Source organism: Mustela erminea, chromosome 8 (assembly GCF_009829155.1).
Source record: "Mustela erminea isolate mMusErm1 chromosome 8, mMusErm1.Pri, whole genome shotgun sequence".
NCBI lineage: Eukaryota > Metazoa > Chordata > Mammalia > Carnivora > Mustelidae > Mustela > Mustela erminea.
In genome coordinates this window covers 56,010,925-56,033,861 of record NC_045621.1, presented here as the reverse complement: position 1 = coordinate 56,033,861, position 22,937 = coordinate 56,010,925, and the positions used below count along the sequence as shown (strand labels likewise).

Genomic DNA, 22,937 nt, shown 5'->3' with positions numbered 1-22,937 from the left:
ATTTTGATATTGAAACTCAGTATTAATGTTTTGCTATGTACAGGAAACCTAAAGGCTGTTAGTTGCAGTATAACTGGGTTCTTGATAGGGTCATGGGTTCTGATCATGTTGACCTAGTAATTTGTCCACATTCATTAGCCAAAAATGCACTGTGCCCAACCAAACAGCCCTCTGATGCACAATGTTAGTTTCTGAGTTCCCCAAGTAGTTTGCGATATAAATTGGTCTCCATCATTAGAAGAAATCAGTACTCTGCTAAGTATGTCCATGGCATGGTATTTTTGAAATGTTCTTATGTTATCTAACTATTGCTCCAGCCATATAAGCCAATTTTTATCAATATGTAAATTAATTAAAATTAGCATTCTCTTTTGCAGAAATCTAAGTTCATGTTGGGTTCAACCAAAATTTTTTGTTGGTTACTTGCATTCGAGAGCTGTCTGTACTTAGTACCATGAGGTTGTAGAAATGCCCCCAGGGAATTTATAATCCAGAGGGAAAATCATGGCTGTGATGCAGGACAAAGAAAGACAGCAACTTCTTGTACTTCAGAAGATACAAAATCATGGCTCTAAAATAACTTATTATTTTGTTTTATGTGCAGCCTTTGCCAGAGTTGCCTCGTATTCCAGGACTTGTTCTCTCTGGAAGTACATTTTCAGACTGTCTCATGGTGGTGCAGTTCTTACGAAACTTTGGTAAAGTTTTGGGCTTTGATGTGAATATTGATGTTCCAAACCTGAGTGTTCTTCAAGAGGGATTGCTAAATATAGGGGACAGCATGGGTGAAGTACAAGACTTGCTTGTGAGGCTCCTCTCAGCTGCTGTATGTGATCCAGGTCTAATTACAGGATACAAGGTAAAAAATATATCTATAATTTTTTTTTTTTAATTTGTACTATCATGGGGCGCCTGGGTGGCTCAGTGGGTTAAGCCGCTGCCTTCGGCTCAGGTCATGATCTCAGGGTCCTGGGATCGGGTCCCGCATCGGGCTCTCTACTCAGCAGGAGCCTGCTTCCCTCTCTCTCTCTCTTGCTGCCTGCCTCTCCATCTACTTGTGATTTCTCTCTGTCAAATAAATAAATAAAATCTTTTAAAAATAAAAAAAAATAATAAAAATAAAAATTTGTACTATCAGTGCATTGTTAGCTGGCTTTTAGCATATTAGCAGAAGACTGTATAGACTGATCCAATTTTTCTCTACATGTCTGACCAAGTCAAATGTAGATCAGCTTCAGTTTGTACTTAAATTGGTACAAACCTAGAAAAACCTATTTCATAAAGCCTAAGGAATATAGATCATTCCCAAATTACTATTTTCCTCTAGCTGTCAGCATTTAAAGAAATGCCCATATGATATTAGATTACTATTACCCATGTGATATTATGATTATTATTATGATGATTATTAACATAATTCATGAAGCAGTTAGAACTTACGTGTGCCTTTTGAAATTATACTGTGTTCTCTCTGAATCACTGTGAATAACTGAGGCTAATCAAAGCATCTACAGACCAGCACATTAAGACTCTTAACGCAGATACCCAGTAAGTTCGAATTTATTTTAATTTCAACTAAGCTACACATTTTGGTCAGCTTTGCTGTAGATAATATTGTAGAGTGAGAAACTTCCAGATGCATCTGCTAATTTCTCTTCCATCTCTCTAGTCATTCACTATAGCAGGCAGTGGCACCCATGACATTGAGAGCCAGAGCACAGTAGTCATGTTCTTGAACCTAGCCCCACCACTACTGATAGAATGTCTAGATAAAGCCTGGAGAAGCTTAGGATAGTCTCTATAGTCAAGGAAGGTATGATAGACTATTTCTACCCATGAATTACATACTATTCTCCCTGCCTAACTTTTAACCAGGGGCTTGAAGAAGGAATAGAAGGATTACAAGTACTTAAAAACTTGACTATCATCTGTTGCCTATTTTTAACTCCACTCCATCAAAAATATGAATAAAGTCCTTGCCAGTAATATCTAGATTATTTAATATCCATATTTTAAAATTGTATTATTTTTATGTCATGAATGGTTATGATCAATACTGATAAAAATGTCAAATTTTTATAGGCCAAAACAGCTCTTGGAGAACATTTGCTGAATGTTGGCGTGAATCGAGACAATGTTTCTGAGATTTTGCAGATTTTTATGGAAGCCCATTGTGGACAAACTGAACTTACTGAAAGCCTAAAAACCAAAGCTTTTCAGGCTCATACTCCAGCACAGAAAGCTTCAGTCTTGGCTTTCCTGATCAATGAACTGGCATGCAGTAAGAGTGTGGTGAGGTAAGCATACACCCAGACCTTTTTGGTGATTGTTTTCTGTTTTGAATTTGTGTAATCACAAAATAATACAAACTCCTAATAGAACATTTTGAAGTAACAGACTACCACAAAAAAAAAAAATTAAAATTGTACTTGATGGGGCGCCTGGGTGGCTCAGTGGTTTAAAGCCTCTGCCTTCGGCTCAGGTCATGATCCCAGGTCCCGGGATCGAGCCCCACATCGGGATCTCTGCTCAGCAGGGAGGCTGCTTCCTCCTCTCTCTCTCTGCCTGCCTCTCTGCCTACTTGTGATCTCTGTCAAATAAATAAATTTTTAAAAATCTTTAAAAAAAAAATTGTACTTGATTTCACCATTCAGAGATGACTACTGCTAATAATATTTAAATGTATTTCTTTGCAGTCTGTTGAAACAAAAATTTGGATCATACTGTATACAGTCTTTGTGACTTGTTTTAATTATACAATAGAGTACCAAAACTGAAAGAATCCAAAATTTTTCTTTTTTGACGTCTTTCAATGATAGATGACTACCTGATTTTCCTTAGTAGCCATTCCTAGAATTGGATAATTCTACTTTTTATTATACTATGTGCTAATGTAATATTAATATTTTTAGATTATTATTTTATTAACTTGTACTTTTTAAAAAAAATATCCTCATTTAAAAGTCAAAGTAATTTCTCCACTGTAGTATTTCAAGATTTGATGAACAAATCCATGTCCATCTTGTTCTTGTTATTTGTTATATTACAGATTAAATATGTTACTTTCAACCCTTTACCTTTGTAGAAAAAGGTTTGATTCAGATATTTTAGAGCTATGCATTTCTACCATTACTGGACATTTTAAGTTTTCTATATATCTCTAAGATATGAAAATATATTAATATGATTTTCAATTGTTTTTGCTATTCATAAACAGTCATCATTTGTACTTACCAAAACTGCATCAATTTGCTTATTACCAAACTAATGTATTGCATAATGGATTAATTTATGTCTTCCAATTTTTGCATTGACAGTGAAATTGATAAGAACATTGATTATATGTCAAACTTGAGGAGAGATAAATGGGTAGTAGAAGGTAAACTTCGCAAGTAAGTCTTGTTTTATTAAAATCAGTTTACTGTTTTTCCTTTGTACAAGTTCCCCTATAAAGCATACAAATTGCAACCTTATTTTGTCTTAGAATTAGAATAGTAAAGCTTGGGCGCCTGGGTGGCTCAGTGGGTTAAGCCGCTGCCTTCGGCTCAGGTCATGATCTCAGGGTCCTGGGATCGAGTCCCGCATGGGGCTCTCTGCTCAGCAGGGAGCCTGCTTCTTCCTCTCTCTCTCTCTGCCTGCCTCTCCAACTACTTGTGATTTCTCTCTGTCAAATAAATAAATAAAATCTTTAAAAAAAAAAAAAAAAGAATAGTAAAGCTTAATAAGGATGAGATATGAAATTAATGAAACTCAGGGTCAGAATTTGCAGTGGACAAAAGTTACACTGAGATTTCATTAAGCTCATATTCTTCAAACTTAGAAAACAGACCATTTATCTTCTTTATTTCAAAGAAGTCGAGTAATCACATTTTCTAAGATTGTTGTTGCTATCAGGTTACTTTTGTCATAAACAGAATCTGTTTGGAATTACCACCTTTTTAATTGCTTTCTAATTAAAGTTTGCTTTTACAGAGGGTCTAACATATCCAAATGTATTCAGCATTAAAACTTAATTAGCTTCCTGCCAGGAAATACAATGCTGAAATTATTCAACTTCTGTGTTAAGAAGATAATTTCTTTATGGTAATTTGAACTGAAATTTATTCAGTCTGATAGTATAAGATCAGAAATTATCACTTGGCCATTGCTAGAGTTAATCTTTACAGACTTCTAAATTTTACTTTTTTAAATGTGCTCTAATTCCAAAGAGGTATCCTAAATAATTCTTGAAAGTTAATACATTCTATAATTTCTGGAAACATGTTTATTAAACTTCTCAATTCTAATTTTTATTATCATTGATTTATTCCTTATTGACAAAAATACCATAAGATATTTTTGGCTCAAGCTCATGTTGTGCTCTTTGAGGTGCCTGGGTGGCTCAATCAGTTAAACATTGGATTCTTGATTTCAGATCAGGTCATGAGATCAAGCCCTGGGTTGGGCTATGCGCTAGATATGGAGCCTGCTTGAGATTCTTTCTCCCTTTCCCTCTACTTCCCCCCACCCTATGTGCACACTCTCCATCTCTCTCTCTCTCAAAAAAAAAAAAAAAAAAAAAAATCAAGTGGTGCCTGAGGGGTTCTGTCAGTTAAGCGGCTGCCTTCAGGATCCTGAGATGGAGTCTGCTTCTCCCTCTGCCCCTCCCCCTGCTTGTGCTCTCTCTTTCTCTCAAATAAATAAATCTTTTTAAAAAATGTTTCGCTTTCTAAAAAGTAGAGAGAGAAGACTTTACCATATCATTATTCTTTTCATATTTAAAGGCTCAGAATCATTCATGCTAAGAAAACAGGCAAAAGAGACACTTCAGGTGGCATTGATCTTGGAGAAGAACAGCATCCATTGGGCACACCCACACCAGGACGCAAACGAAGAAGGAAGGGAGGAGACAGTGATTTTGATGATGATGACGATGATGATAGTGATGACCAAGCTGATGAAGATGATGAGGATGAAGAAGATAAAGAAGACAAAAAAGGAAAGAAGACTGATATCTGTGAAGATGAGGTAATCAAATTTAGGTTGATTTTAAACTTAACAAAGACTGCATAACATATTGGAAAATAATAGAGAATTTGGAGTCAAATGAATTTGTGTTTGAACTTCATTTGGACAATTATTTACTTCAGATTCTTCATCTGAAAACTCAGTGTGATTCACCTCTTAAAGTTTTTTTGTGATAATTAAGTAGATATTAAATATAATGCCTACACATAGAAGGCACTTATACCGAATAAGAGAAATGAAGTTTTTCTTTTTTATATAATAACGTGAGCATTCTCGAGAGAACTATTCAGAGTCTTAACTTCAGGTATTCTCTTTATTCTGGTAACATAATGTCTTTCATTTGCATGGTCCTTCATGTCCTAAAAGTGTTGTCAGATTTAGTGAGATTGGTAGATTTTCTAAATACCAATTTATTATGTGCCTAGCTTTGGGCACTTTTGACAAAGATGAGTAAGACACTGTGGAAGTCCCCTCTCAATTTACACTCTCACTGAGGAATATTTGAAATAAGAAAAAGTAATGTGTTAAGTGTTCACTGATTTGGTAGCAGTATTTACAATGTGCTAGTCAAGTACAAAGGAAGGGCATTTGACCTTTTTGAGGAATAAATTCTCACAAAGTCTTTCTGGACTCATTAGCTGAGCTACTCATTGGGCTGCATGTTGACCTGGGGAAGAATCCACAGAAAAGTGTTCCAGGCAGAGAGAACAGCATGAGTGAGGACATAGAAGCCTGAAACCACAATGTGCTTTAAGGGAATTAGTAGGTGCTCCTACTATTACTGGAGAGCCTCATATCCAACACAGCTCTGTATTAGGATTTTAGACTTTCTTGGTGATAGGAAGCTACTGGAGGATTATAAGTAAGGTAATCGCCTGGGCAGACTTCAGTTTTATGTGACTCACTATAGCAATTCTGCAGAAGATAGAAACAGATTTGGGTAGGGCAAGATCAGAGGTGGGAAGATCAGTCAGGAGATAGTGCAATAGTTTAGATGAGTTGTGAGGCATCTGAAACTAGGCTAATGGTAGTTGGGATAAAGGAGGAAAGGATTCAATAAATAGTGGGAAGAATGAGTAGTATTTGAAGATGTGCTTTGTAGGTTGATGGATGGGTAGGACTGACTCCAACTATCTGACTTGGGAGACTGCATGCTGTTGTTGCCATTACTGAGACCAAGAAATCAGGAGGAGCAGATTAAATAGACGGTAGGGGAGGATGGGGGAGAAAACAGGTAGTGGAAGGTAGGAAGCGACAGCAGCCTTATTTTAGACCTGTTGAGTTTGAAGTACCTATGCAGAAGTTCAGCAGTCAGTTGGATTTAAGAATCTGAAGCCTGAAGAAAAGGTCAGCCTTGAAAATATAGATATAGAGGTTATTAACACATACACAGGGAATTGATTTAGTGTATAAAGTAGTGGACTGAAGTTGGAACCCCAGGGAACACTGATATTTAAGACCTCACAAGGCTTTTTGATGAAGAAGAAATAGAAAGAGATTTCTGTAGTCGTCAGGGATCCCCAAGTTCACCTCCAGAGTCAGCGACTTAGTAAGAGAACTCAGAGAACTCAGAATCAAGTTATGCTATGTCTATGAATTCTTATAGCAAAAAGAAACAAAGCACAACCCGAAAAGGCTTATGGGCCAAAATCCAGAGGAAACCAGGCTCAACCTTCTAAGAGTCTTTTCCTAGGGAGTGACACAGGACGAGCTTATTTCTTCCAGCAATAAGTTGTAACATATGTGAAATGTTGTGTACTAGGAGAGCCCATTAGAGACTTAGTGCCTAGAGTTTTTACTAGGGGAATGGTCACATGGGCACCACTTGCATAGCATGAGCCAAAATTCCAGACTCCCAGAAGAAAAGTATGAATGAACCACATTGATAGCACAGTTTAGTGAGCCAGTCTGATCATAGTGAAGGAAATCCTTTAAAATCCAAGTTCCCAGGGCCACCTGGTGGCTCAGTGGGTTAAAGCCTCTGCCTTTGGCTCAGGTCGTGGTCCCAGGGTTCTGGGATCGAGCCCCACATCGGGCTCCCTGCTCGGCGGTGAGCCTGCTTCCCCCCTCTCTCTTTCTGTCTCTCTTTCTGTCTGCCTCTCTGCCTACTTGTGATCTGTCAAATAAATAAATAAAATCTTTAAAAAATAAAATAAAATAAAATAAAATCCAAGTTCCCAGACACCAAGGGCCAATCTTAAGAGCAAGGCTTTCAAAGGATAGCAGTCAGGCCCACAATGTTAACTCTTTTCTACTTGTGTAGTAATAAAAATCAAGAAAATACAAACATTTCCAAAAGGAGACAATGATAGTATCAAGGCAGCAGGAATCTCGTGTGATGAGGACTGGAAGTGTTTGCTGAATTTGGCAATGTGGACTCATTGGTAACCAGTGCCCACAGTTTCATTAGAAGGGCAGGGGTGGAAAGCAGGCTATGAATGAGAAAAATAAGAAGTGAGAAAGTGAAAATGACTGCTTTAAGCATGGTGCCTCAGAAAAAAGGGTAGTTAGTTCCTAGAAGTAGATGAAGACCAAGGATTTTTCAGCTGTGAAAGATATAAGGTGATTTTTGGTTGAAGGGAGTCAAAAAAATAAGAGAGGGGGGAGTTGAAGATTAAAGAGATGAAGAGAATAATTAATGGTATGAGGTCCCTAAAGATTTTGGAGGGTATTCAATCAAGGCAGAGGGGCTAGCTTTGAAGAATAGGATACAGGAAAGAAGACAAGGTCATAGAGGGGGTGTGTGTGTGTGTTTAATGGAAGCTACCATAAGCCACAGAAATAGACATGTATAAAAGGGAAATAAAGGTCAAAGTTCCCTTTTTACCAGAAAAGAATGCTAATGATACTGATAAGCCTGAAGAATGATACTCAAAAAATACACTGTCAATCATTCCTCTGTCCTCAATTCTGGGAGTGTTTAGCTAAGGAAATTGAGAGATAATTCTCTCCTTTTTTTAAAAATGTTTTTTAAAGATTGTATTTATTCACTTGTCATAGAGAGAGAGAGAAAGAGAGAGCGCTTGGGCACAAGTAGGGGGAGTGGCAGGCAGAGGGAGAAGCAGGTTCCCTGCTGAGCAAGGAACGAGATAGGAGACTTGACCCCAGGACCACAGGATCATGACCTGAGCCAAAGGCAGACGACCAACCAACTAAACCACCTAGGCATCCCTCAAGAAAGAATTCTTTTCCTTTACTACATCAACTAAGTACTGCTGGATAAATAAGGAAAGAACACTTAGAAGGATTAATTCATTGATAGAGTGTATGAAAATAATACCTAATCAAAACCAGTGATGAATTACTGAATCAAAATTTTGACTGAATCTGGATAATGTGGAGGAACTTACAAGGTCATGGTCATACAGTTTTCTTAAGTAAAAATAGCATAAATGCAAAATGTTTTCATAAACTCTTTCCCATGTTATATTTTAAACTAAAATGATAAAAATCTCTAGAATGAGCTTTACTTCTTTTGAGTATCAATCTAAAAAGGAGATTACATTGAGATTCCTTGCAGAAATTAATTATTTCATAACGTTGTACTTTTGAAACCACTTGATCATATATTTCCATGCTGTGATAAATAATGTGAAGGCTATATAATTTGGATATTAGAATTGTAATTACTCAAACAAAAGATACCATTTATAACTGGTCTGCTTCGTTTGGCAAGAAAAGCTGACTCTGTAGCAGGAATTAAACCTTTCTGATCTTATTAATCACCTTTTCATAGAATTAGGATCACTCTTCAGCACTTAATATTATAAATTGTTTTGAAGTATTAACTCTAATAAATTTTAAAATACTGGGTAGTTATCCTACTAAATTAGAGTTTATTTACAGAAATTATTTGTTTTGCCTGGCTGCTTTTTTCACATGGAAAATTAACAAGCCATACATTTTTTTTCTTTAAGGGAGATTAAAAATCATTATTAATTATTTAAAAATCATTATGTTTCTTAGACAAGATGTATTATTTAAAGTGGTACTCTATATTTTTTATGAGTGTTGAACTATAGAGTTAATTAGATTGTAGGGTTTCATTGATCAAAATTCTGGCAAATGTATATTGCTTGTTATTAATATGAGAAAACAGTTTAAAAGCTTTTAAAAATAATAAATATTTTAGGACCTAAGAAGGCAAATTAGCATTTCCTTTAAATGATTTGAGAGCTATTCTTCATAATGAAGAACTGGCAGCCACTTCTCAATTTCCTATTAAATAAAATCTTAACTATTTAATGAATCTAACTGGTAAGATAGGCACATTATTCCTCCAAAAATAGATTTGGCCTCTCAGTAGTTATACTTCTCAAAGGATTAATTGAAGAGACCCACATGATCTCTTTCAGTTATAAAATACTGCCCTTGACTGAGTCATGGATAGCCCTTTGTCTCAAATATGATCCCATCTTCTCACTTTTCATTCCTTTAACACATGGGATCTCTCTAATGCTTAGATCTGTGTTGAAACTTTTGTGAGCCTTAACTTCACAACTAGGCATGTAAAGTTATGTGGGCAATTAAACTCCAGCATATACGGACATATCATGGCCCTCCCTGTGGGATGATAAACCGTGGAGAACAATGGCAGGGATTCTATGTTCTTAGTTTTCTTTTTGCCTTTCACTCTGGTCTTTCAGATTCTTTCATATTTCTTAAAATTATAGGGACTATTAGCCAAAGCTCCTTTAAATAGAACTTTAGTTGACATTCTACTTCTTTTCCATCATAGGAAGAGTCTTAGAAAGGGCAGTTAGTTAATTTGGCTGATACATAGCTACTGCCATGTCTTATTTCAAATATTTGTTGATTGAATTTTATTTTTACATAAGCAAATTATCAAACATTTATCCTTTGGTCAGAAGATCTGTTCAGAATCCTATAGATATGAATTATCTATTTGAGAGTCAAAATTTAAAGATTTTAGGATTTTTTTTTAACACAAATAGAAATCATATTACTATTAGCACAAAAAGTATGCCCAAAATGCTTTTGTAATTTGGTTCACTGAATTTGGATAAGGAGTGGATAATGATAGATAACGGTAAAACTGTTGAGATTTTCCTTTCACTTCCTTTTATTAGGGCAATAATGATACCGGTGTAGAAATAACTGTTCACGAGTGGTTGATGGCAACATGGCTTGGTAAAAATGCTTATAGAAGGTGAACATCAAGGGCACCTCGGTGGCTCAGTGGGTTAAAGCCTCTGCCTTTAGCTCAGGTCATGATCCCAGAGTTCTGGGATCAAGCTCTGCATCAGGCTCTCTGCTCAGCGGGGAGCCTGCTTCCTCTTTTCTCTCTGCCTGCCTCTCTGCCTATTTGTGATCTCTGCCTGTCAAATAAGTAAATAAAATCTTAAAAAAAAAAAAAGTGAACATCAAAAATAAATTTCTGGGTTTTTTTATCCTAAGTGTACCTATATCTTCTTATTAAAGTATAATTTTCAGAAAGAAGGAAAGTAATCTTACATATATATATATATATATATACACACACACATATATATGATACACACATATATATGTGTGTGTATATGTGTGTATATATATATATGTGTGTGTATATATACACTAAGCAACTAGCACAGTTCCTGGTTTATATATATATATATACATATATATATAATTTATATGTATATATAAATCAGATATATATATAATATATATATAAATCAGATCTTTATATATATAAATCAGATCTGTTCTTACTTAGTTCTCACAAAAATCCTATGTTACAGATAATATTAAGACTGATTTACGAATAACAAAACAGTCTTAGAAGAGTTAAGTAATTTGCCTATAGGAAAGTAGTGTAGCTGACATTCAAAGAAGCATATATACCCTCTATTACCTCATGATTTCCTTCTCAAACATAAAATTTTGGGTTAGTTTTCCTATATTTATTTTCTAGAATGAAAAAATTCATATAGCCACCTATGTACTTTCCATTTATGAAATTAATACTGTATATAGTAGAGATTATCTTTTTCTTCTAAAATCTCAGTGTTCAAAATGTAACTTAACCTTCTTTGCTCTAAAAATGACTCTTTTGAATTAAGGTACCAGTATTTTAGCAGTTCCCGGATTTAAAGCTTTAACATCATAATTTGCTCTTTCCTTCCTCTCCCTCACCCTTCCCTGCCTCAGATCCTGGACTTGTCAGGACTTAGCAGTTCTAATTATGTATTATTTCTTACATCCCTTTGCTTTTCTCATTTCTATTTCTTTAACACCAGTGACGCCCACATTCTCCTTCCTTCTTGAATCACTGCAGGAATCTACTAACAAGATTTGCCAATTCTAGTCCTTTCCCTGCTCCAGGCCATCTTACAACTGTTACCAGATGAATCTTTGTAAAGCATAGTTCTGATGTTTATCCTCCCTCAAAGGATATCATTGTCCATTGCCAAGCATTCACAGATCTAGACAATTTAGCCCTCAAACTCATCCATGCCTCATCTCCCGCACTATCCTTAATGTACCTTTCAGGTCATGATATGTCAAACTCTTCCTGGAATGCCCTGCCTTCTCTTCTCTCATTGATCAATTCCTAACCATTCTTCAACAGCTGAGTAAAACACAACTTCTTAAAACAGAAACAACAATAGCAACAATAAAAACACAACTACTTCCATGTAGCATTTCTTAGTATAGATTCCCACTAGAATGAATCTCCCCTTCCCCTGAACTCCATAACTCTTGATCTCTACTTAAATCTTGAGATCCTTATAGCTTCCTACTCTTTGATGGTTTTTGTTTTTTAGTGTTAATATTTTCTCTCCCTACCATATTATTTATAAAGAGCAACAACGGAGTCTTACTTATTTCCATAGTGCCTATCCTGGTACTTTGTGTAAAGGAGACTTTCATTAAATATTTGCTGATTGATTAAAGAGATAAATCTTAAAAACAGGTAAATGATACTGTATTTTGTTATGTGTAGGATGACGGTGACCAAGCAGCAAGTGTTGAAGAGCTAGAAAAACAGATTGAAAAACTGAGTAAAGTAAGCACTTTTCAGATTACAGTTAACATCTTTTTTTCAGTGTTTTAAAGATCCACCTTATATGGGATTAGTTCTTCTGGCTGCTAAATAAAAACAAGCTTTCTTATAAGTAATTAAAATGAGGAGCTCTAGAAACAGTCTCACAATTAAACTTTAAAAAAGTTTAATGCCAACCAATGTTAAAAGCCTAAACTTAATCAGGGCCTTATTCTGCAGCTCTTCATTTAAATACAAAATATAAGTAAATGCATGGTTTTATATCTTGTAGGTTATTACTTTTGAAGTTTGATCAAATATCATGGTAATAGTTTCAGCATCTTATGTTTCATTTTACATTACTATATATGTATATTTTATTTGCATTGGATTTATAAACTATATATTTGTGTACTTCTCATTTAAAATAGTCAATTAAAAATTGAATTTCAATAACATTATTGAAGTTTTAAATGAACTTTTATAAAAAGGATGAATTTTTGGAATTATAATGAGATTAATACTATGAGATAGCTGTATATTATATCAATGTTAGATTCATCTCAAATTTATCCCAAAACTTAGCTGTATGTTACATAGGTTTACAGTATGAGTATAAAAACAAGCAAATACAGATATGGTCAATTACATATGTGAGAATTATTTGTCATAAACGATATAACCAATAGGATTGAGCCAGTTCTGGCCAGCAAAATACTTGATCACATTTTTTATTATCAAGCATAAGACAAGCTTTACTATAAGATAACTGATAAAATAAAGCATGTTTAATCCATGGTAACAAAAATATTCCTGTTACTTTCAAAATAATTTCTAACTTTTTAAATGTTACTGAAATTGAAGTCAGGCATGTAATATTAACTCTTTTGCTGTCTGTTCCCAGAAGTGGAATTTAGCTGCTTATTAAAGGCATAATAAGTGTAAAGTCACTTATATATTAATTCTTAAACCAGTTGACATCCATAGCTTAATTATATGCATCATTTTTTAACAGCAACAGAGTCAGTACAGAAGGAAGCTCTTTGACGCTTCTCACTCTTTACGTTCGATGATGTTTGGCCAGGATCGTTACAGACGCCGGTACTGGATTCTTCCCCAGTGTGGGGGGATTTTTGTAGAAGGCATGGAGAGTGGTGAAGGTAGGAACTGTTAATCTCTTACAAAATAATATGAAAAACCATATTTTTAAAAACTCTGTTACTTCTTCAATACATTTTGTGCTTCCAGAATCAAATTTGGTTTACGGGTAAACATTGTAAAACCTTGATTCCCATTCCTTTTGAAATCATAATGCCTCTTTCACTGATAAATATTCCTTCTATGATTTCTCTTCTGCCACTCTTTCTGACATCAAACATAGACTATTCCTTTCTTATTTAGTGGACAAGGATCTCTACCTGTATTATCCTTTATAGCCGCTTCTCTATTTTTTTCTCCCATTGTCAGATTTTTTAACATGTGGTTTATTCTTCAACCTTTTCAACAAACATCCATCCTGACAGTATCCCTAGACATAACTTGCTTAAACTAAGATCCTTATCATAATCCTCATTCATCTTGAAATCTTGTTCATGTTTGATATTTATGATCACCTCCTTCTCCATTAAACTTTTTTCTTTGAGTTTTGGGTTAACACAGAATCCTTGATGTTTTACCTTTAGACTGTTCTCTTACTGCCTCCACTTGTGTTGCATTAACTAACCCAGTACACAGTGTGTTTATGTGCTGATAAGCCATCTGGAATTGAACTTTTTAGAACCATGTGTTTGGGTGTTTCCAAATGTGAAAATTCTGATGGGACTGAGAGTATTAGTCAGTGCTCCCAAGTCCAGGGATGTAGCTGTGGCTCCACGGTGATGTATATAGGCAGAAACTTCTCCCAACACACTTTCTTTGAATACATACTTTATGCCAGCGATTTTTAGCCATTACAGGAGGTTCAAAGATCTATAAAACACAATCCATGCCTTGTAGTAGTTTAACAGTCCAGTGGAAAGAGGGGATTGATTAATCACATAGATATCCAGACCCAAATTTCTATAAGGTAGATGTTTTAAGCAATGGAACCAGCCTTTTTTAAAATAAAAATCTTTTGCCGGTGGGAGGGAGGCAATTAATAATGCACGTGAAGTACTTAGAGTAGTGGCTGGCATGTAAGCATTGTTGGCATATAGTAAACAGTGTTCTTTACACAATAATATATTTCCTATGGCTTCAAATTATATGAAGTAAGAGTATGAAGTCATGTACTGGAATGATACATGAAATTCAGGCTGTGCCTTTCCAGTGCATAAGCTGTTGATGGAGTCAGGGAGGGTACATGGAAGCTTCAGCTGCCTTTTATTTCTTTTTAAAAATTGATGTGGGTTGGCCAGCCTGACGATTTTACAAAAGACTGTGGTGGGTTCCTTTTTTTTACCATTTAAAATAAAAATATTTAAAAAAAAAAATAATAAAATAAAAAAATAAAAATATTTAAAGCATGGAATGAATACTGATCAGTAAGCAGGACTCCATGAGTCTAAAAAGTTTTTGCACAAAAAAGGAAATCATCAGCAAAATGAAAAGGCAATCTACTGAGTGAGTGAAAATATTTGCAAATCTTATATCTGATAAGGGACTAATAGCCAAAATATATAAAGAACTCCTGTGACTCAAAGCAGAAAAACAATCTGATTAAAAAATGGACAGATCTGAATGGACATTTTTCCAAAGCAAATATACTCATAGCCAACTGAACAACAGGCATATGGAAAGGTGCTCAATATCACAAATGATCAGGGAAATGCAAATCAAAATCACAATGAGATCTCACTTCACACCTGTTAGAATGGCTAGAATCAAGAAGACAAGAAATTATAAGTGTTGGTGACAATGAGAAGAAAAGGGAACTCTTGGTGGAGATGTAAACTGATGGGTGGAGATGTAAATCAGTGAAGCCTGTGGAAAAGATTATAATTGTTCCTCAAAATATTAAAAATGGAACTACCATATAATCCAGCAATTCTACTTCTGGATATTTATCCAAAGACAAATGAAAACACTAACTCAAAAGGTATATATACCCCCATGTTTACTGAAGCATTATTCACAAATTATTCCATATTATTCACATATTATTCCAGGTTATGGAACAACCTATGTGTCCATCAGTGAATGAATGGATAAAGACAGACAATGTGGTCTACACACACACACACCCACACATCATATGGAATGTTACTCAGCCATAAAAAAGAATGAAATCTTACTGTTTACCACAATGTGGATGGACCTCAAGGACATTATGCTAAGTGAAGTCAGAGAAAGATAAATACCATATGATCTCTCTTATATGCGTAATCTAAAAAAGTAATAAAAGAAAAAGAAAAGAAAACCAAGCTCATAGATGAAAAGAACAGATTGGTTGTTGCCAGAGGTTGGAGGGAGGAGGGTGGTAGAAGAAATGGGATACATGGGTTAATCGTTTCTTTAGTTTTGTTTAAATAATTGTTTAAAATTTTAAAAACCTTATGCAGAACCCTAATACCTAACAAAAAACAGAATTGTTCTGGGCTATGTATTTAGGAAACTCCTAGCTTTTCCAGATAGACCTATATCCCAGTATACTTGCTTTCCAATCCAGGGGTGGTCCCAAAGAAAAGTTAGAATTTTTCAAGTCACTCTAAGAAAAGTTAGAATTTTTGCAAGTCAGGGCACCTGGGTAGCTTAGTAGCTAAGTGGCTGCCTTTGGTTCAGGTCATGATCTCAGACTCCCAGGATCAAGTCTTGCATTGGGCTCCCTCCTCAGTGGGGAGTCTGCTCCTCCCTCTGCCTCTCACCCCACTCCTGTGTTCTCTCTGTCTCTCTCAAATACAAATAAAATCTTAAACACACACACACACACACACACACACACACACAGCTTTGCAAATCAGAATGAGGTCAGAAGCAGTGAAAGGTATAAACACAAAGTGTCTAAAAGGCACAAAACAGAGAAATGTTATATAGCCTATTTTTAATATTTCATCATAATTTTTGGCATACATGGCCAGCTCTATCAGTAGACTATGAGCTCTTGAAGGCAGAGACAAAAATAATCTGGGAGTTAAGTACACCTTGGATTGGTGAAAAAAGGGGTGGAAAAATCAGTATGGGATCATTCTAGTAGCCTAGATATGAAGTAGGGAGACTATAAGCCCAGATACAACCAAGGAACATGGGAAGACCGTTGTATCTTAAAGGCAGAATTCCTGTGAGAAATTATTGTATATGATATAAGTGGAATCAAAGATGAATTTGATGAATCAATCCTCAGTAGAAAAATTGTATTTTTTAAAAATTGAATCAGAGAAGCCAAGAGGAGGAGTTTGTTTTGAATGAAATTAAATGAAAGTTTTAGTAGAGAAATCTATTTTTTTATTTAAGTATAATAACAGTGTTATATTAGTTTCAGGTATACAATATAATTTTCAACAATTTTATACATTACTCAGTGCTCATCAAGATAAGTGTACTCTTTTCTTTTTTTAAAGATTTTATTTATTTGAGAGAGAGAGAACAGGTGCAGGGGGAGGGGCAGACAGAGAAGCAGACTCCCTGCTGAGCACGGGGCTCAGTCCCCACTCTAAGATCATGACCTGAGCTGAAGTCAAGGGCTTAAACTGACTGAACCACCCAGATTCCCCAGTATAAGTGTACTCTTAACCCCCTTTATTTCATTCACCCCCCCCCCCCAACCAACTCCACTCTTGCAACCAGCAGTTTGTTCTCTGTATTTAAGTGTCTGGGGGGTTTTTTGTTTCATTTTTTACTTGTTCATTTGTTTTGATCTTAAATTCCACATATGAGCGTCAAATCCTATGGTATTTCTCTTTTTTTTTTTTTTTTTTTTTTTTTTGTGACTTATTTCACCTAGCATTATACCTTTGAGGCCTATCCATGTTATTCCAAATGGCAAGATTTTATTCTTTTTTATAGCTGAGTAATATTTCTGTGTGTGTGTGTGTGTGTGTGTGTGTGTGCGCGCGCGCGCACGCACGTCACATCTTCTTACTCATCTATCGATGGACACTTGGGTTGCTTCTATATCTTGGCTATTAAAAATAATGCTGCATGCAAAAAGAATGAAACTGGATCATTTTCTTATACCATACATGAAAATAAATTAAAAATGGATTAAGGACCTAAATGTAAGACAGGAAACTATTTAAGTCCTAAAAGAGAATATAGGTAGTAACCTCTCTGATACAACCATAGCAGCTTCTTACTACACATGTCTCCTGAGGCAAGGGAAATAAAAGCAAAAATAAACTATCAGGACTTTATAAAAATAAAAAATTTTTGCACAGTGAGGGGAACAACCAATAAAACTAAAAGGCAACCTATGGAATTGGAGAAGATATTTAGAAATGACATACCTGATAAAGGATTAGTATCCAAAATATATAAAGAACTTCTAATACTCAGATACTAAAAAATCACAATCCAATTTTTAAAAATGGACAGAAGACATGAACAGACATTTCTCCCAAAAAGACATACGGATGGTGAATAGACGCATACAAAGATGCACAAATCACTCATCATCAGAGAAATACAAACCAAAACTACAATGAGATATCACCTCATACCTGTCAGAATGGGTAAAATTAACAACACAGGAAACAACAAATGTTGGTGAGGATGTGGAGAAAAGGGAACCGTCATGTAATGTTGGTGGGAATGTAAACTGGTGCAGCCACTGTGGAAAACAGTATGGAGCCTCCTCAAAAATTTAAAAGTAGAACTACCCTACAGTCTAGCAATTGCATTACTAGGTATTTACACAGAGAATATAAAAGTACAGATTTGAAGGGTACATGTACCCTAGTGTTTATAGCAGGATTATTTCTAATAGCTGATTATGGAAAGAGCCAAAATGTCCATTGACTGATGAATGGATAAAGAAGCAGTGGCATATATGTGCGCGCACACGCATACACACACACACAGTGGAATATATAACTCAGCCTTAAAAAGAATGAAATCTTGCCATTTACAATGACATGGATGGAGCTAGAGATATCATGCTAAGCAAAATAAGCCAGTCAGAGAACGACAAATACCATATGATTTCACTCATATGTGGAATTTAAGAAACAAAACATATGAACATAGGGGAAAAAGAGAGAGAGGTAAACGAAGAAACAGACTCTTGACTATAGAGAACACACTGATGGTTCCCAGAGGGGAGGTGGGGGGGGGTGGATGGGTAAAACAGGTGATGAGTATTAAGGAGGGCACGTGTGATGAGCACTGGGTGTTGTATATAAGTATTGAATCACTAAATTGTACAACTGAAACTGATATCACACTGTATGTTAACTAATTAGAATTTTTTAAAAAACTAATGTTGCAATTAACGTTAAGTGCATATATCTTTAGAGATCTAATTTAAAATTATAAAATTACGAAAAAGTTGTAAAATTATGAGTCACTTGTTAGATGCCAAGGCTTGGTAAAGCTTAAGAACAGTAAAGAAGTACCCAGGCACGTGGCTTTGCCTATCTATAATAAGAATCATCTGTGAAGCTTAAAAAAACAAAAACAAAAAACTGAACCCCACTGAAGACCAGTTACATATTCTTCAATTTGATTAAGGGGCACATCAATCTCAATCATTTGGTCATGTAAACTTGAAGTTATCTAGGGCATCAACTTTTCCTTCAAAATGTCTGAAGTTAATCTCTTTTCAACACTGCTGAAATTGGTTCTTTATTAATAGGTATGTGGATTATGACACCTGTCCCCAATTTCTCTATGTTCACTCTCTTCCTTCCATTATATTCTGTCATCATGTCATGCCTCTACTCCAAAACCTTGAGTGACTCCGTATTGCTGATAACATGATGTAATAAGTCTGTATACTACCTAGCATTCAAGCATTCAAGGACTTCTATAAATCTGACTTCAAAATATCTTTATACTGTTCTCCGTCTACTTACCGTTGCTTAACATATGTGCATTCCTCCTGCTTTGCATACTTTGCATGCTTTGTTTTATCAAATTCTGTTCAATATAATGCTAACTTGCCTTTTCTTCACCATCTAAATTTCACCTTTCTTGATCCAGCTCAAGTTCTAGCCCTTTTATAAATTCTTCTGCAGTTTATGTAAGTGGAACTATTTTTTATTATCTGTGAACTCCTAGAAAACCAAATAATTATACCATTATCTTGGCAATTGATAGGTAAACTATTCATATTAAGTTTGATAATTGTTATATGTACTTTTTGATTCTTCTTAGTGTTAAAGATAGAACTATATATATCACAGGCACTTTAAAAATATTATAAGAAAGTAAGTAATTGAATGTCTTTATAAGGTTTATAAGAAAAGCTTACAGGAAACTTTTCTTTTTAATTTTAGGCCTCTCAGATTAAATAACATTTATTGAATTTGTAGTTATTGGACCTCAGTTTCTATTCGGGCTCTTTCATTTAGCCTCTTTGGACCCTGATCTCTCTACAAAAGAAATTTAATAGGCTCTGTCTAAACTCTTTTGTTGTTATCATGTCAAATAATGGATTTAAGAGAACTACAAAGTGATACATAAACATTAATTATACTTTATACTACTATTTGTGGTCATTGCACGGTACAGGGGAAAAGTAGGAATAAATTTTCACTTAGGGGTTATTTCCTCATAAAGTTTTTATTAATTCACTGATGAATGTGCATCTACTATATTATTTTAAGTGCTATGAAAGTTATAAAATAAATAACAGATGTAGATCCTTTCCTTTATCTTCCAGCTCATTAAAATGAAAAACCTTTATGATTTTAATCATCAGGTGCTTAATATGCACTTATATTATGCCTTATACGAAGCATTATGGAGGTACAAAAGAATCAGTTAACCTGTCCTCATCCAGAAAGAGCTCACAATCTAATTGGAAAGATATACTATATATAACAGGCAAAGAACAAGAGCATATTAGTGTGCACTATAGGAAAGTAGTGTATCTGAGAGGCAAGGCTGATAAGGATGAGTAAGTACTAACTGGTAGAAACTACCATAAAATAAGTGGATATTAAAAGTTAATACAGTATTAACAATATGCAATATTCTATTCCTTTCATTTATCACTTTTTAAAAAGTTATCTAAAAGCACAATCTGTTCTTAATGAAATTAGACTTAACATTCATCTATTTAAAAGTTTAAATGCACAAGTTTTAAAAAAAATAAATGCCCAAGTGTTTTTAAAAATCCTATAATAGCTTTATCCAAAGAGAAGATATCAGATCTTGGATTACCTCCAAAGAAAACTATTAACTAAATTCATGTTTTATAAGATGCAAGATAACTCACACCATAAGTGAAACACATGCTGCTAATAACTACAAAGTTTATCAGTCTGGCAACTCTATAGTAGAGACATAACAAAGAATATAGGATCTGCTGAGCCTCTATATTGATTGGTTCCATGGCACTGTTGTCCAGACTGTAGACTGGACAAGCAACAAGAGCTCCCAAGAGAGGTGACCTCCTTCATACTCTGTATTTTTTTTTTTTAAAGATTTTATTTATTTATTTGACAGAGAGAAAGAGATCACAAGTAGGCAGAGAGGCAGGGAGAGAGAGAGGAGGAAGCAGGCTCCCCGCAGAGCAGAGAGCCCGATGCGGGGCTCGATCCCAGGACCCTGAGCTGAAGGCAGAGGCTTAACCCCCTGAGCCACCCAGGTGCCCCCATACTCTGTATTTTTAGGTTAGTTCAAGAGGAGGTTGAAAACCCTTTGTTTATCTAAGCAACAGCATATATATCAAAGGAACACTGAGCCTAGGAATACAAAGAGCAGATTCCACATACTGAGAGCCTTGGGAACAGTGCTGACAACAGCTAAAGGCCCTGTCCCTCTGCAAACTAGCTCAGTGGCTAATCTGGCTTGCTGATGGGCCTCAGGGAAGAGGGAAGGAGGAGAGCCCCTGTAGCCATTTAGTTAAAACTGAGGGTTTATTCGCCTTTAGTCCACCCCCTGACCCTTGGTGTTCCTCAGTTGATGGATGCCTTCTATCAATTATATTATATTTTATTTTTATTTCTTTTTTATTAACATATAATGTATTATTTGCCCCAGGGGCATAGGTCTGTGAATCATCAGTCTTACACAATTCACAGCACTCACCATAGCATGTACCCTCTCCAATATCCATCACCCAGCTACCCTAACCCTCCCCCTCCTGCCCCCACCAGCAACCCTCAGTTTGTTTTTTGAGATTAAGAGTCTCTTACGGTTTGTCCCTGGTCCCATCTTATTTTATTTTTCCCTCGCTTCTCCCCCAGGAACCTCCTGCCTTGCCTCTCAAATTCCTTGTGTCAGGGAGATCATATGATAATTGTCTTTCTCTGACTGACTTATTTCGATCAGCATAATACCCTCTAGCTCCATCCACATCTTTGCAAATGGCAAGATTTAATTTCTTTTGATGGCTGCATAGTATTCTATTGTAGATATATATACCACATCTTGTTTATCCATTCCTCTGTTGATGGAAATCTAGGTTCTTTCCATATTGTGGACACTGCTGCTATAAACATTCTATCAATTGTATTTTAAATGGTGTCTTCTTTTTTTTTTTTTTTAAGATTTTATTTATTTATTTGTCAGAGAGAGAGAGAGAGAGAGCAAGCACAGGCAGACAGAATGGCAGGCAGAGGCAGAGGGAGAAGCAGGCTCCCTGCCGAACAAGGAGCCCAATGTGGGACTCGATCCCAGGACGCTGGGATCATGACCTGAGCTGAAGGCAGCCGCTTAACCAACTGAACCACCCAGGCGTCCCTAAATGGTGTCTTCTGAAGGAGGCCTTAGATAAGCCAGAAAAATTCCAAACAAACAATATCCACAACACTAGTAGATTTAGATTTCCCCTGAGCCATATTTCTATAGTATATCCAACAAACGGTCTAAAACTATACATTTATAATACTATTCAGGTCAAGGAATCAATGCTAAAGTGTTCAGTGGTAAGACCCCAAGACTTCTCAATGGCATTGTCCCCTGGGGTAGCTGATTTGGGGGTCATACCCTCAGCTTCATGGATGCCTATCAAGGGAGGAGCCCTTGTGCAAAGTAATGAAAGCTTGTTTCCCTGTGTACCTGTCGATTTACAGGTACATTCTGATGCTGACACCAGAGATCATAACTGGTAAAGTCTCGAGTGCCTTTTAGATTTTGAGTCACTATTAGTACCACACTCTAAGCAGCTAAGCTAACCAGCCAGTTAAAGGCATTATAAAAGATCTCATAGTTATTGATAAAGTGTGCAGACAATGTTATGTCCAGGTAGGAGGCAGGAAGGCTCTGCTGTTCACATAAGAAAACAAGTTCTACTGGATTACAGAGTGTCAGCCAGTCTGGTTCAATGCTGCATTTTGTATCCATATGGCATTTATACTTCCTGGGAATAACTGCCAGCATTCCATTAGTGAGACTCAACTGTAGGTCTAAAGGGGAGAAAAGTGCTACCAGGCACCCCTGATGTGGGAAATGGGTCACTGGGAGCTGAGTTGTCAGGATATGAGTGTCCCTCTTCTTCTAAGAAGATAGAGTTTTACACAGTATAATTAGTAAGGACAGAATTACGGATAGCCCAAGTAAATGAGGAGTCTGGAGTAATGAGTAATTCCTGTGGCATTGTCTGAGAGTGGAATGCCCACAAGGTCCTCCATAATTAAGTAGGTTGAGGATGACAAATACAGCATCCCAATAGCTTTGAAATAAGTGTCATTGTGTGGGATCGCTGTAGAGGACCATTCAGTACAATTTGCTGATATCTGTAAGAAAGGCGACCAGAGAGTTATTCATACTACATCCACCCTCTCACCCTCTGAGGTAGGCACGCTTATCCCCATGCCAAGTCCATCATTATCTTCAGGGGCGATCCATACAGTCTGTCCTT

General features: G+C 35.9%; 1 protein-coding gene across 20 annotated transcripts in view; it reads left to right on the top strand.

Moving 5' to 3' along the window:
• The window catches only part of BAZ2B (bromodomain adjacent to zinc finger domain 2B), a 314,188-nt gene that overhangs the window by 260,693 nt on the left and 30,558 nt on the right, over positions 1–22,937 (top strand). For all 20 annotated transcript variants that reach the window (XM_032355671.1, XM_032355672.1, XM_032355673.1 and 17 more), the window contains 6 exons: positions 605–859; positions 2,083–2,297; positions 3,318–3,392; positions 4,764–5,007; positions 11,957–12,019; positions 13,011–13,155. In XM_032355671.1, coding sequence (XP_032211562.1) covers positions 605–859; positions 2,083–2,297; positions 3,318–3,392; positions 4,764–5,007; positions 11,957–12,019; positions 13,011–13,155 — 997 coding nt within the window. The remainder of the gene's footprint in view (positions 1–604; positions 860–2,082; positions 2,298–3,317; positions 3,393–4,763; positions 5,008–11,956; positions 12,020–13,010; positions 13,156–22,937) is intronic.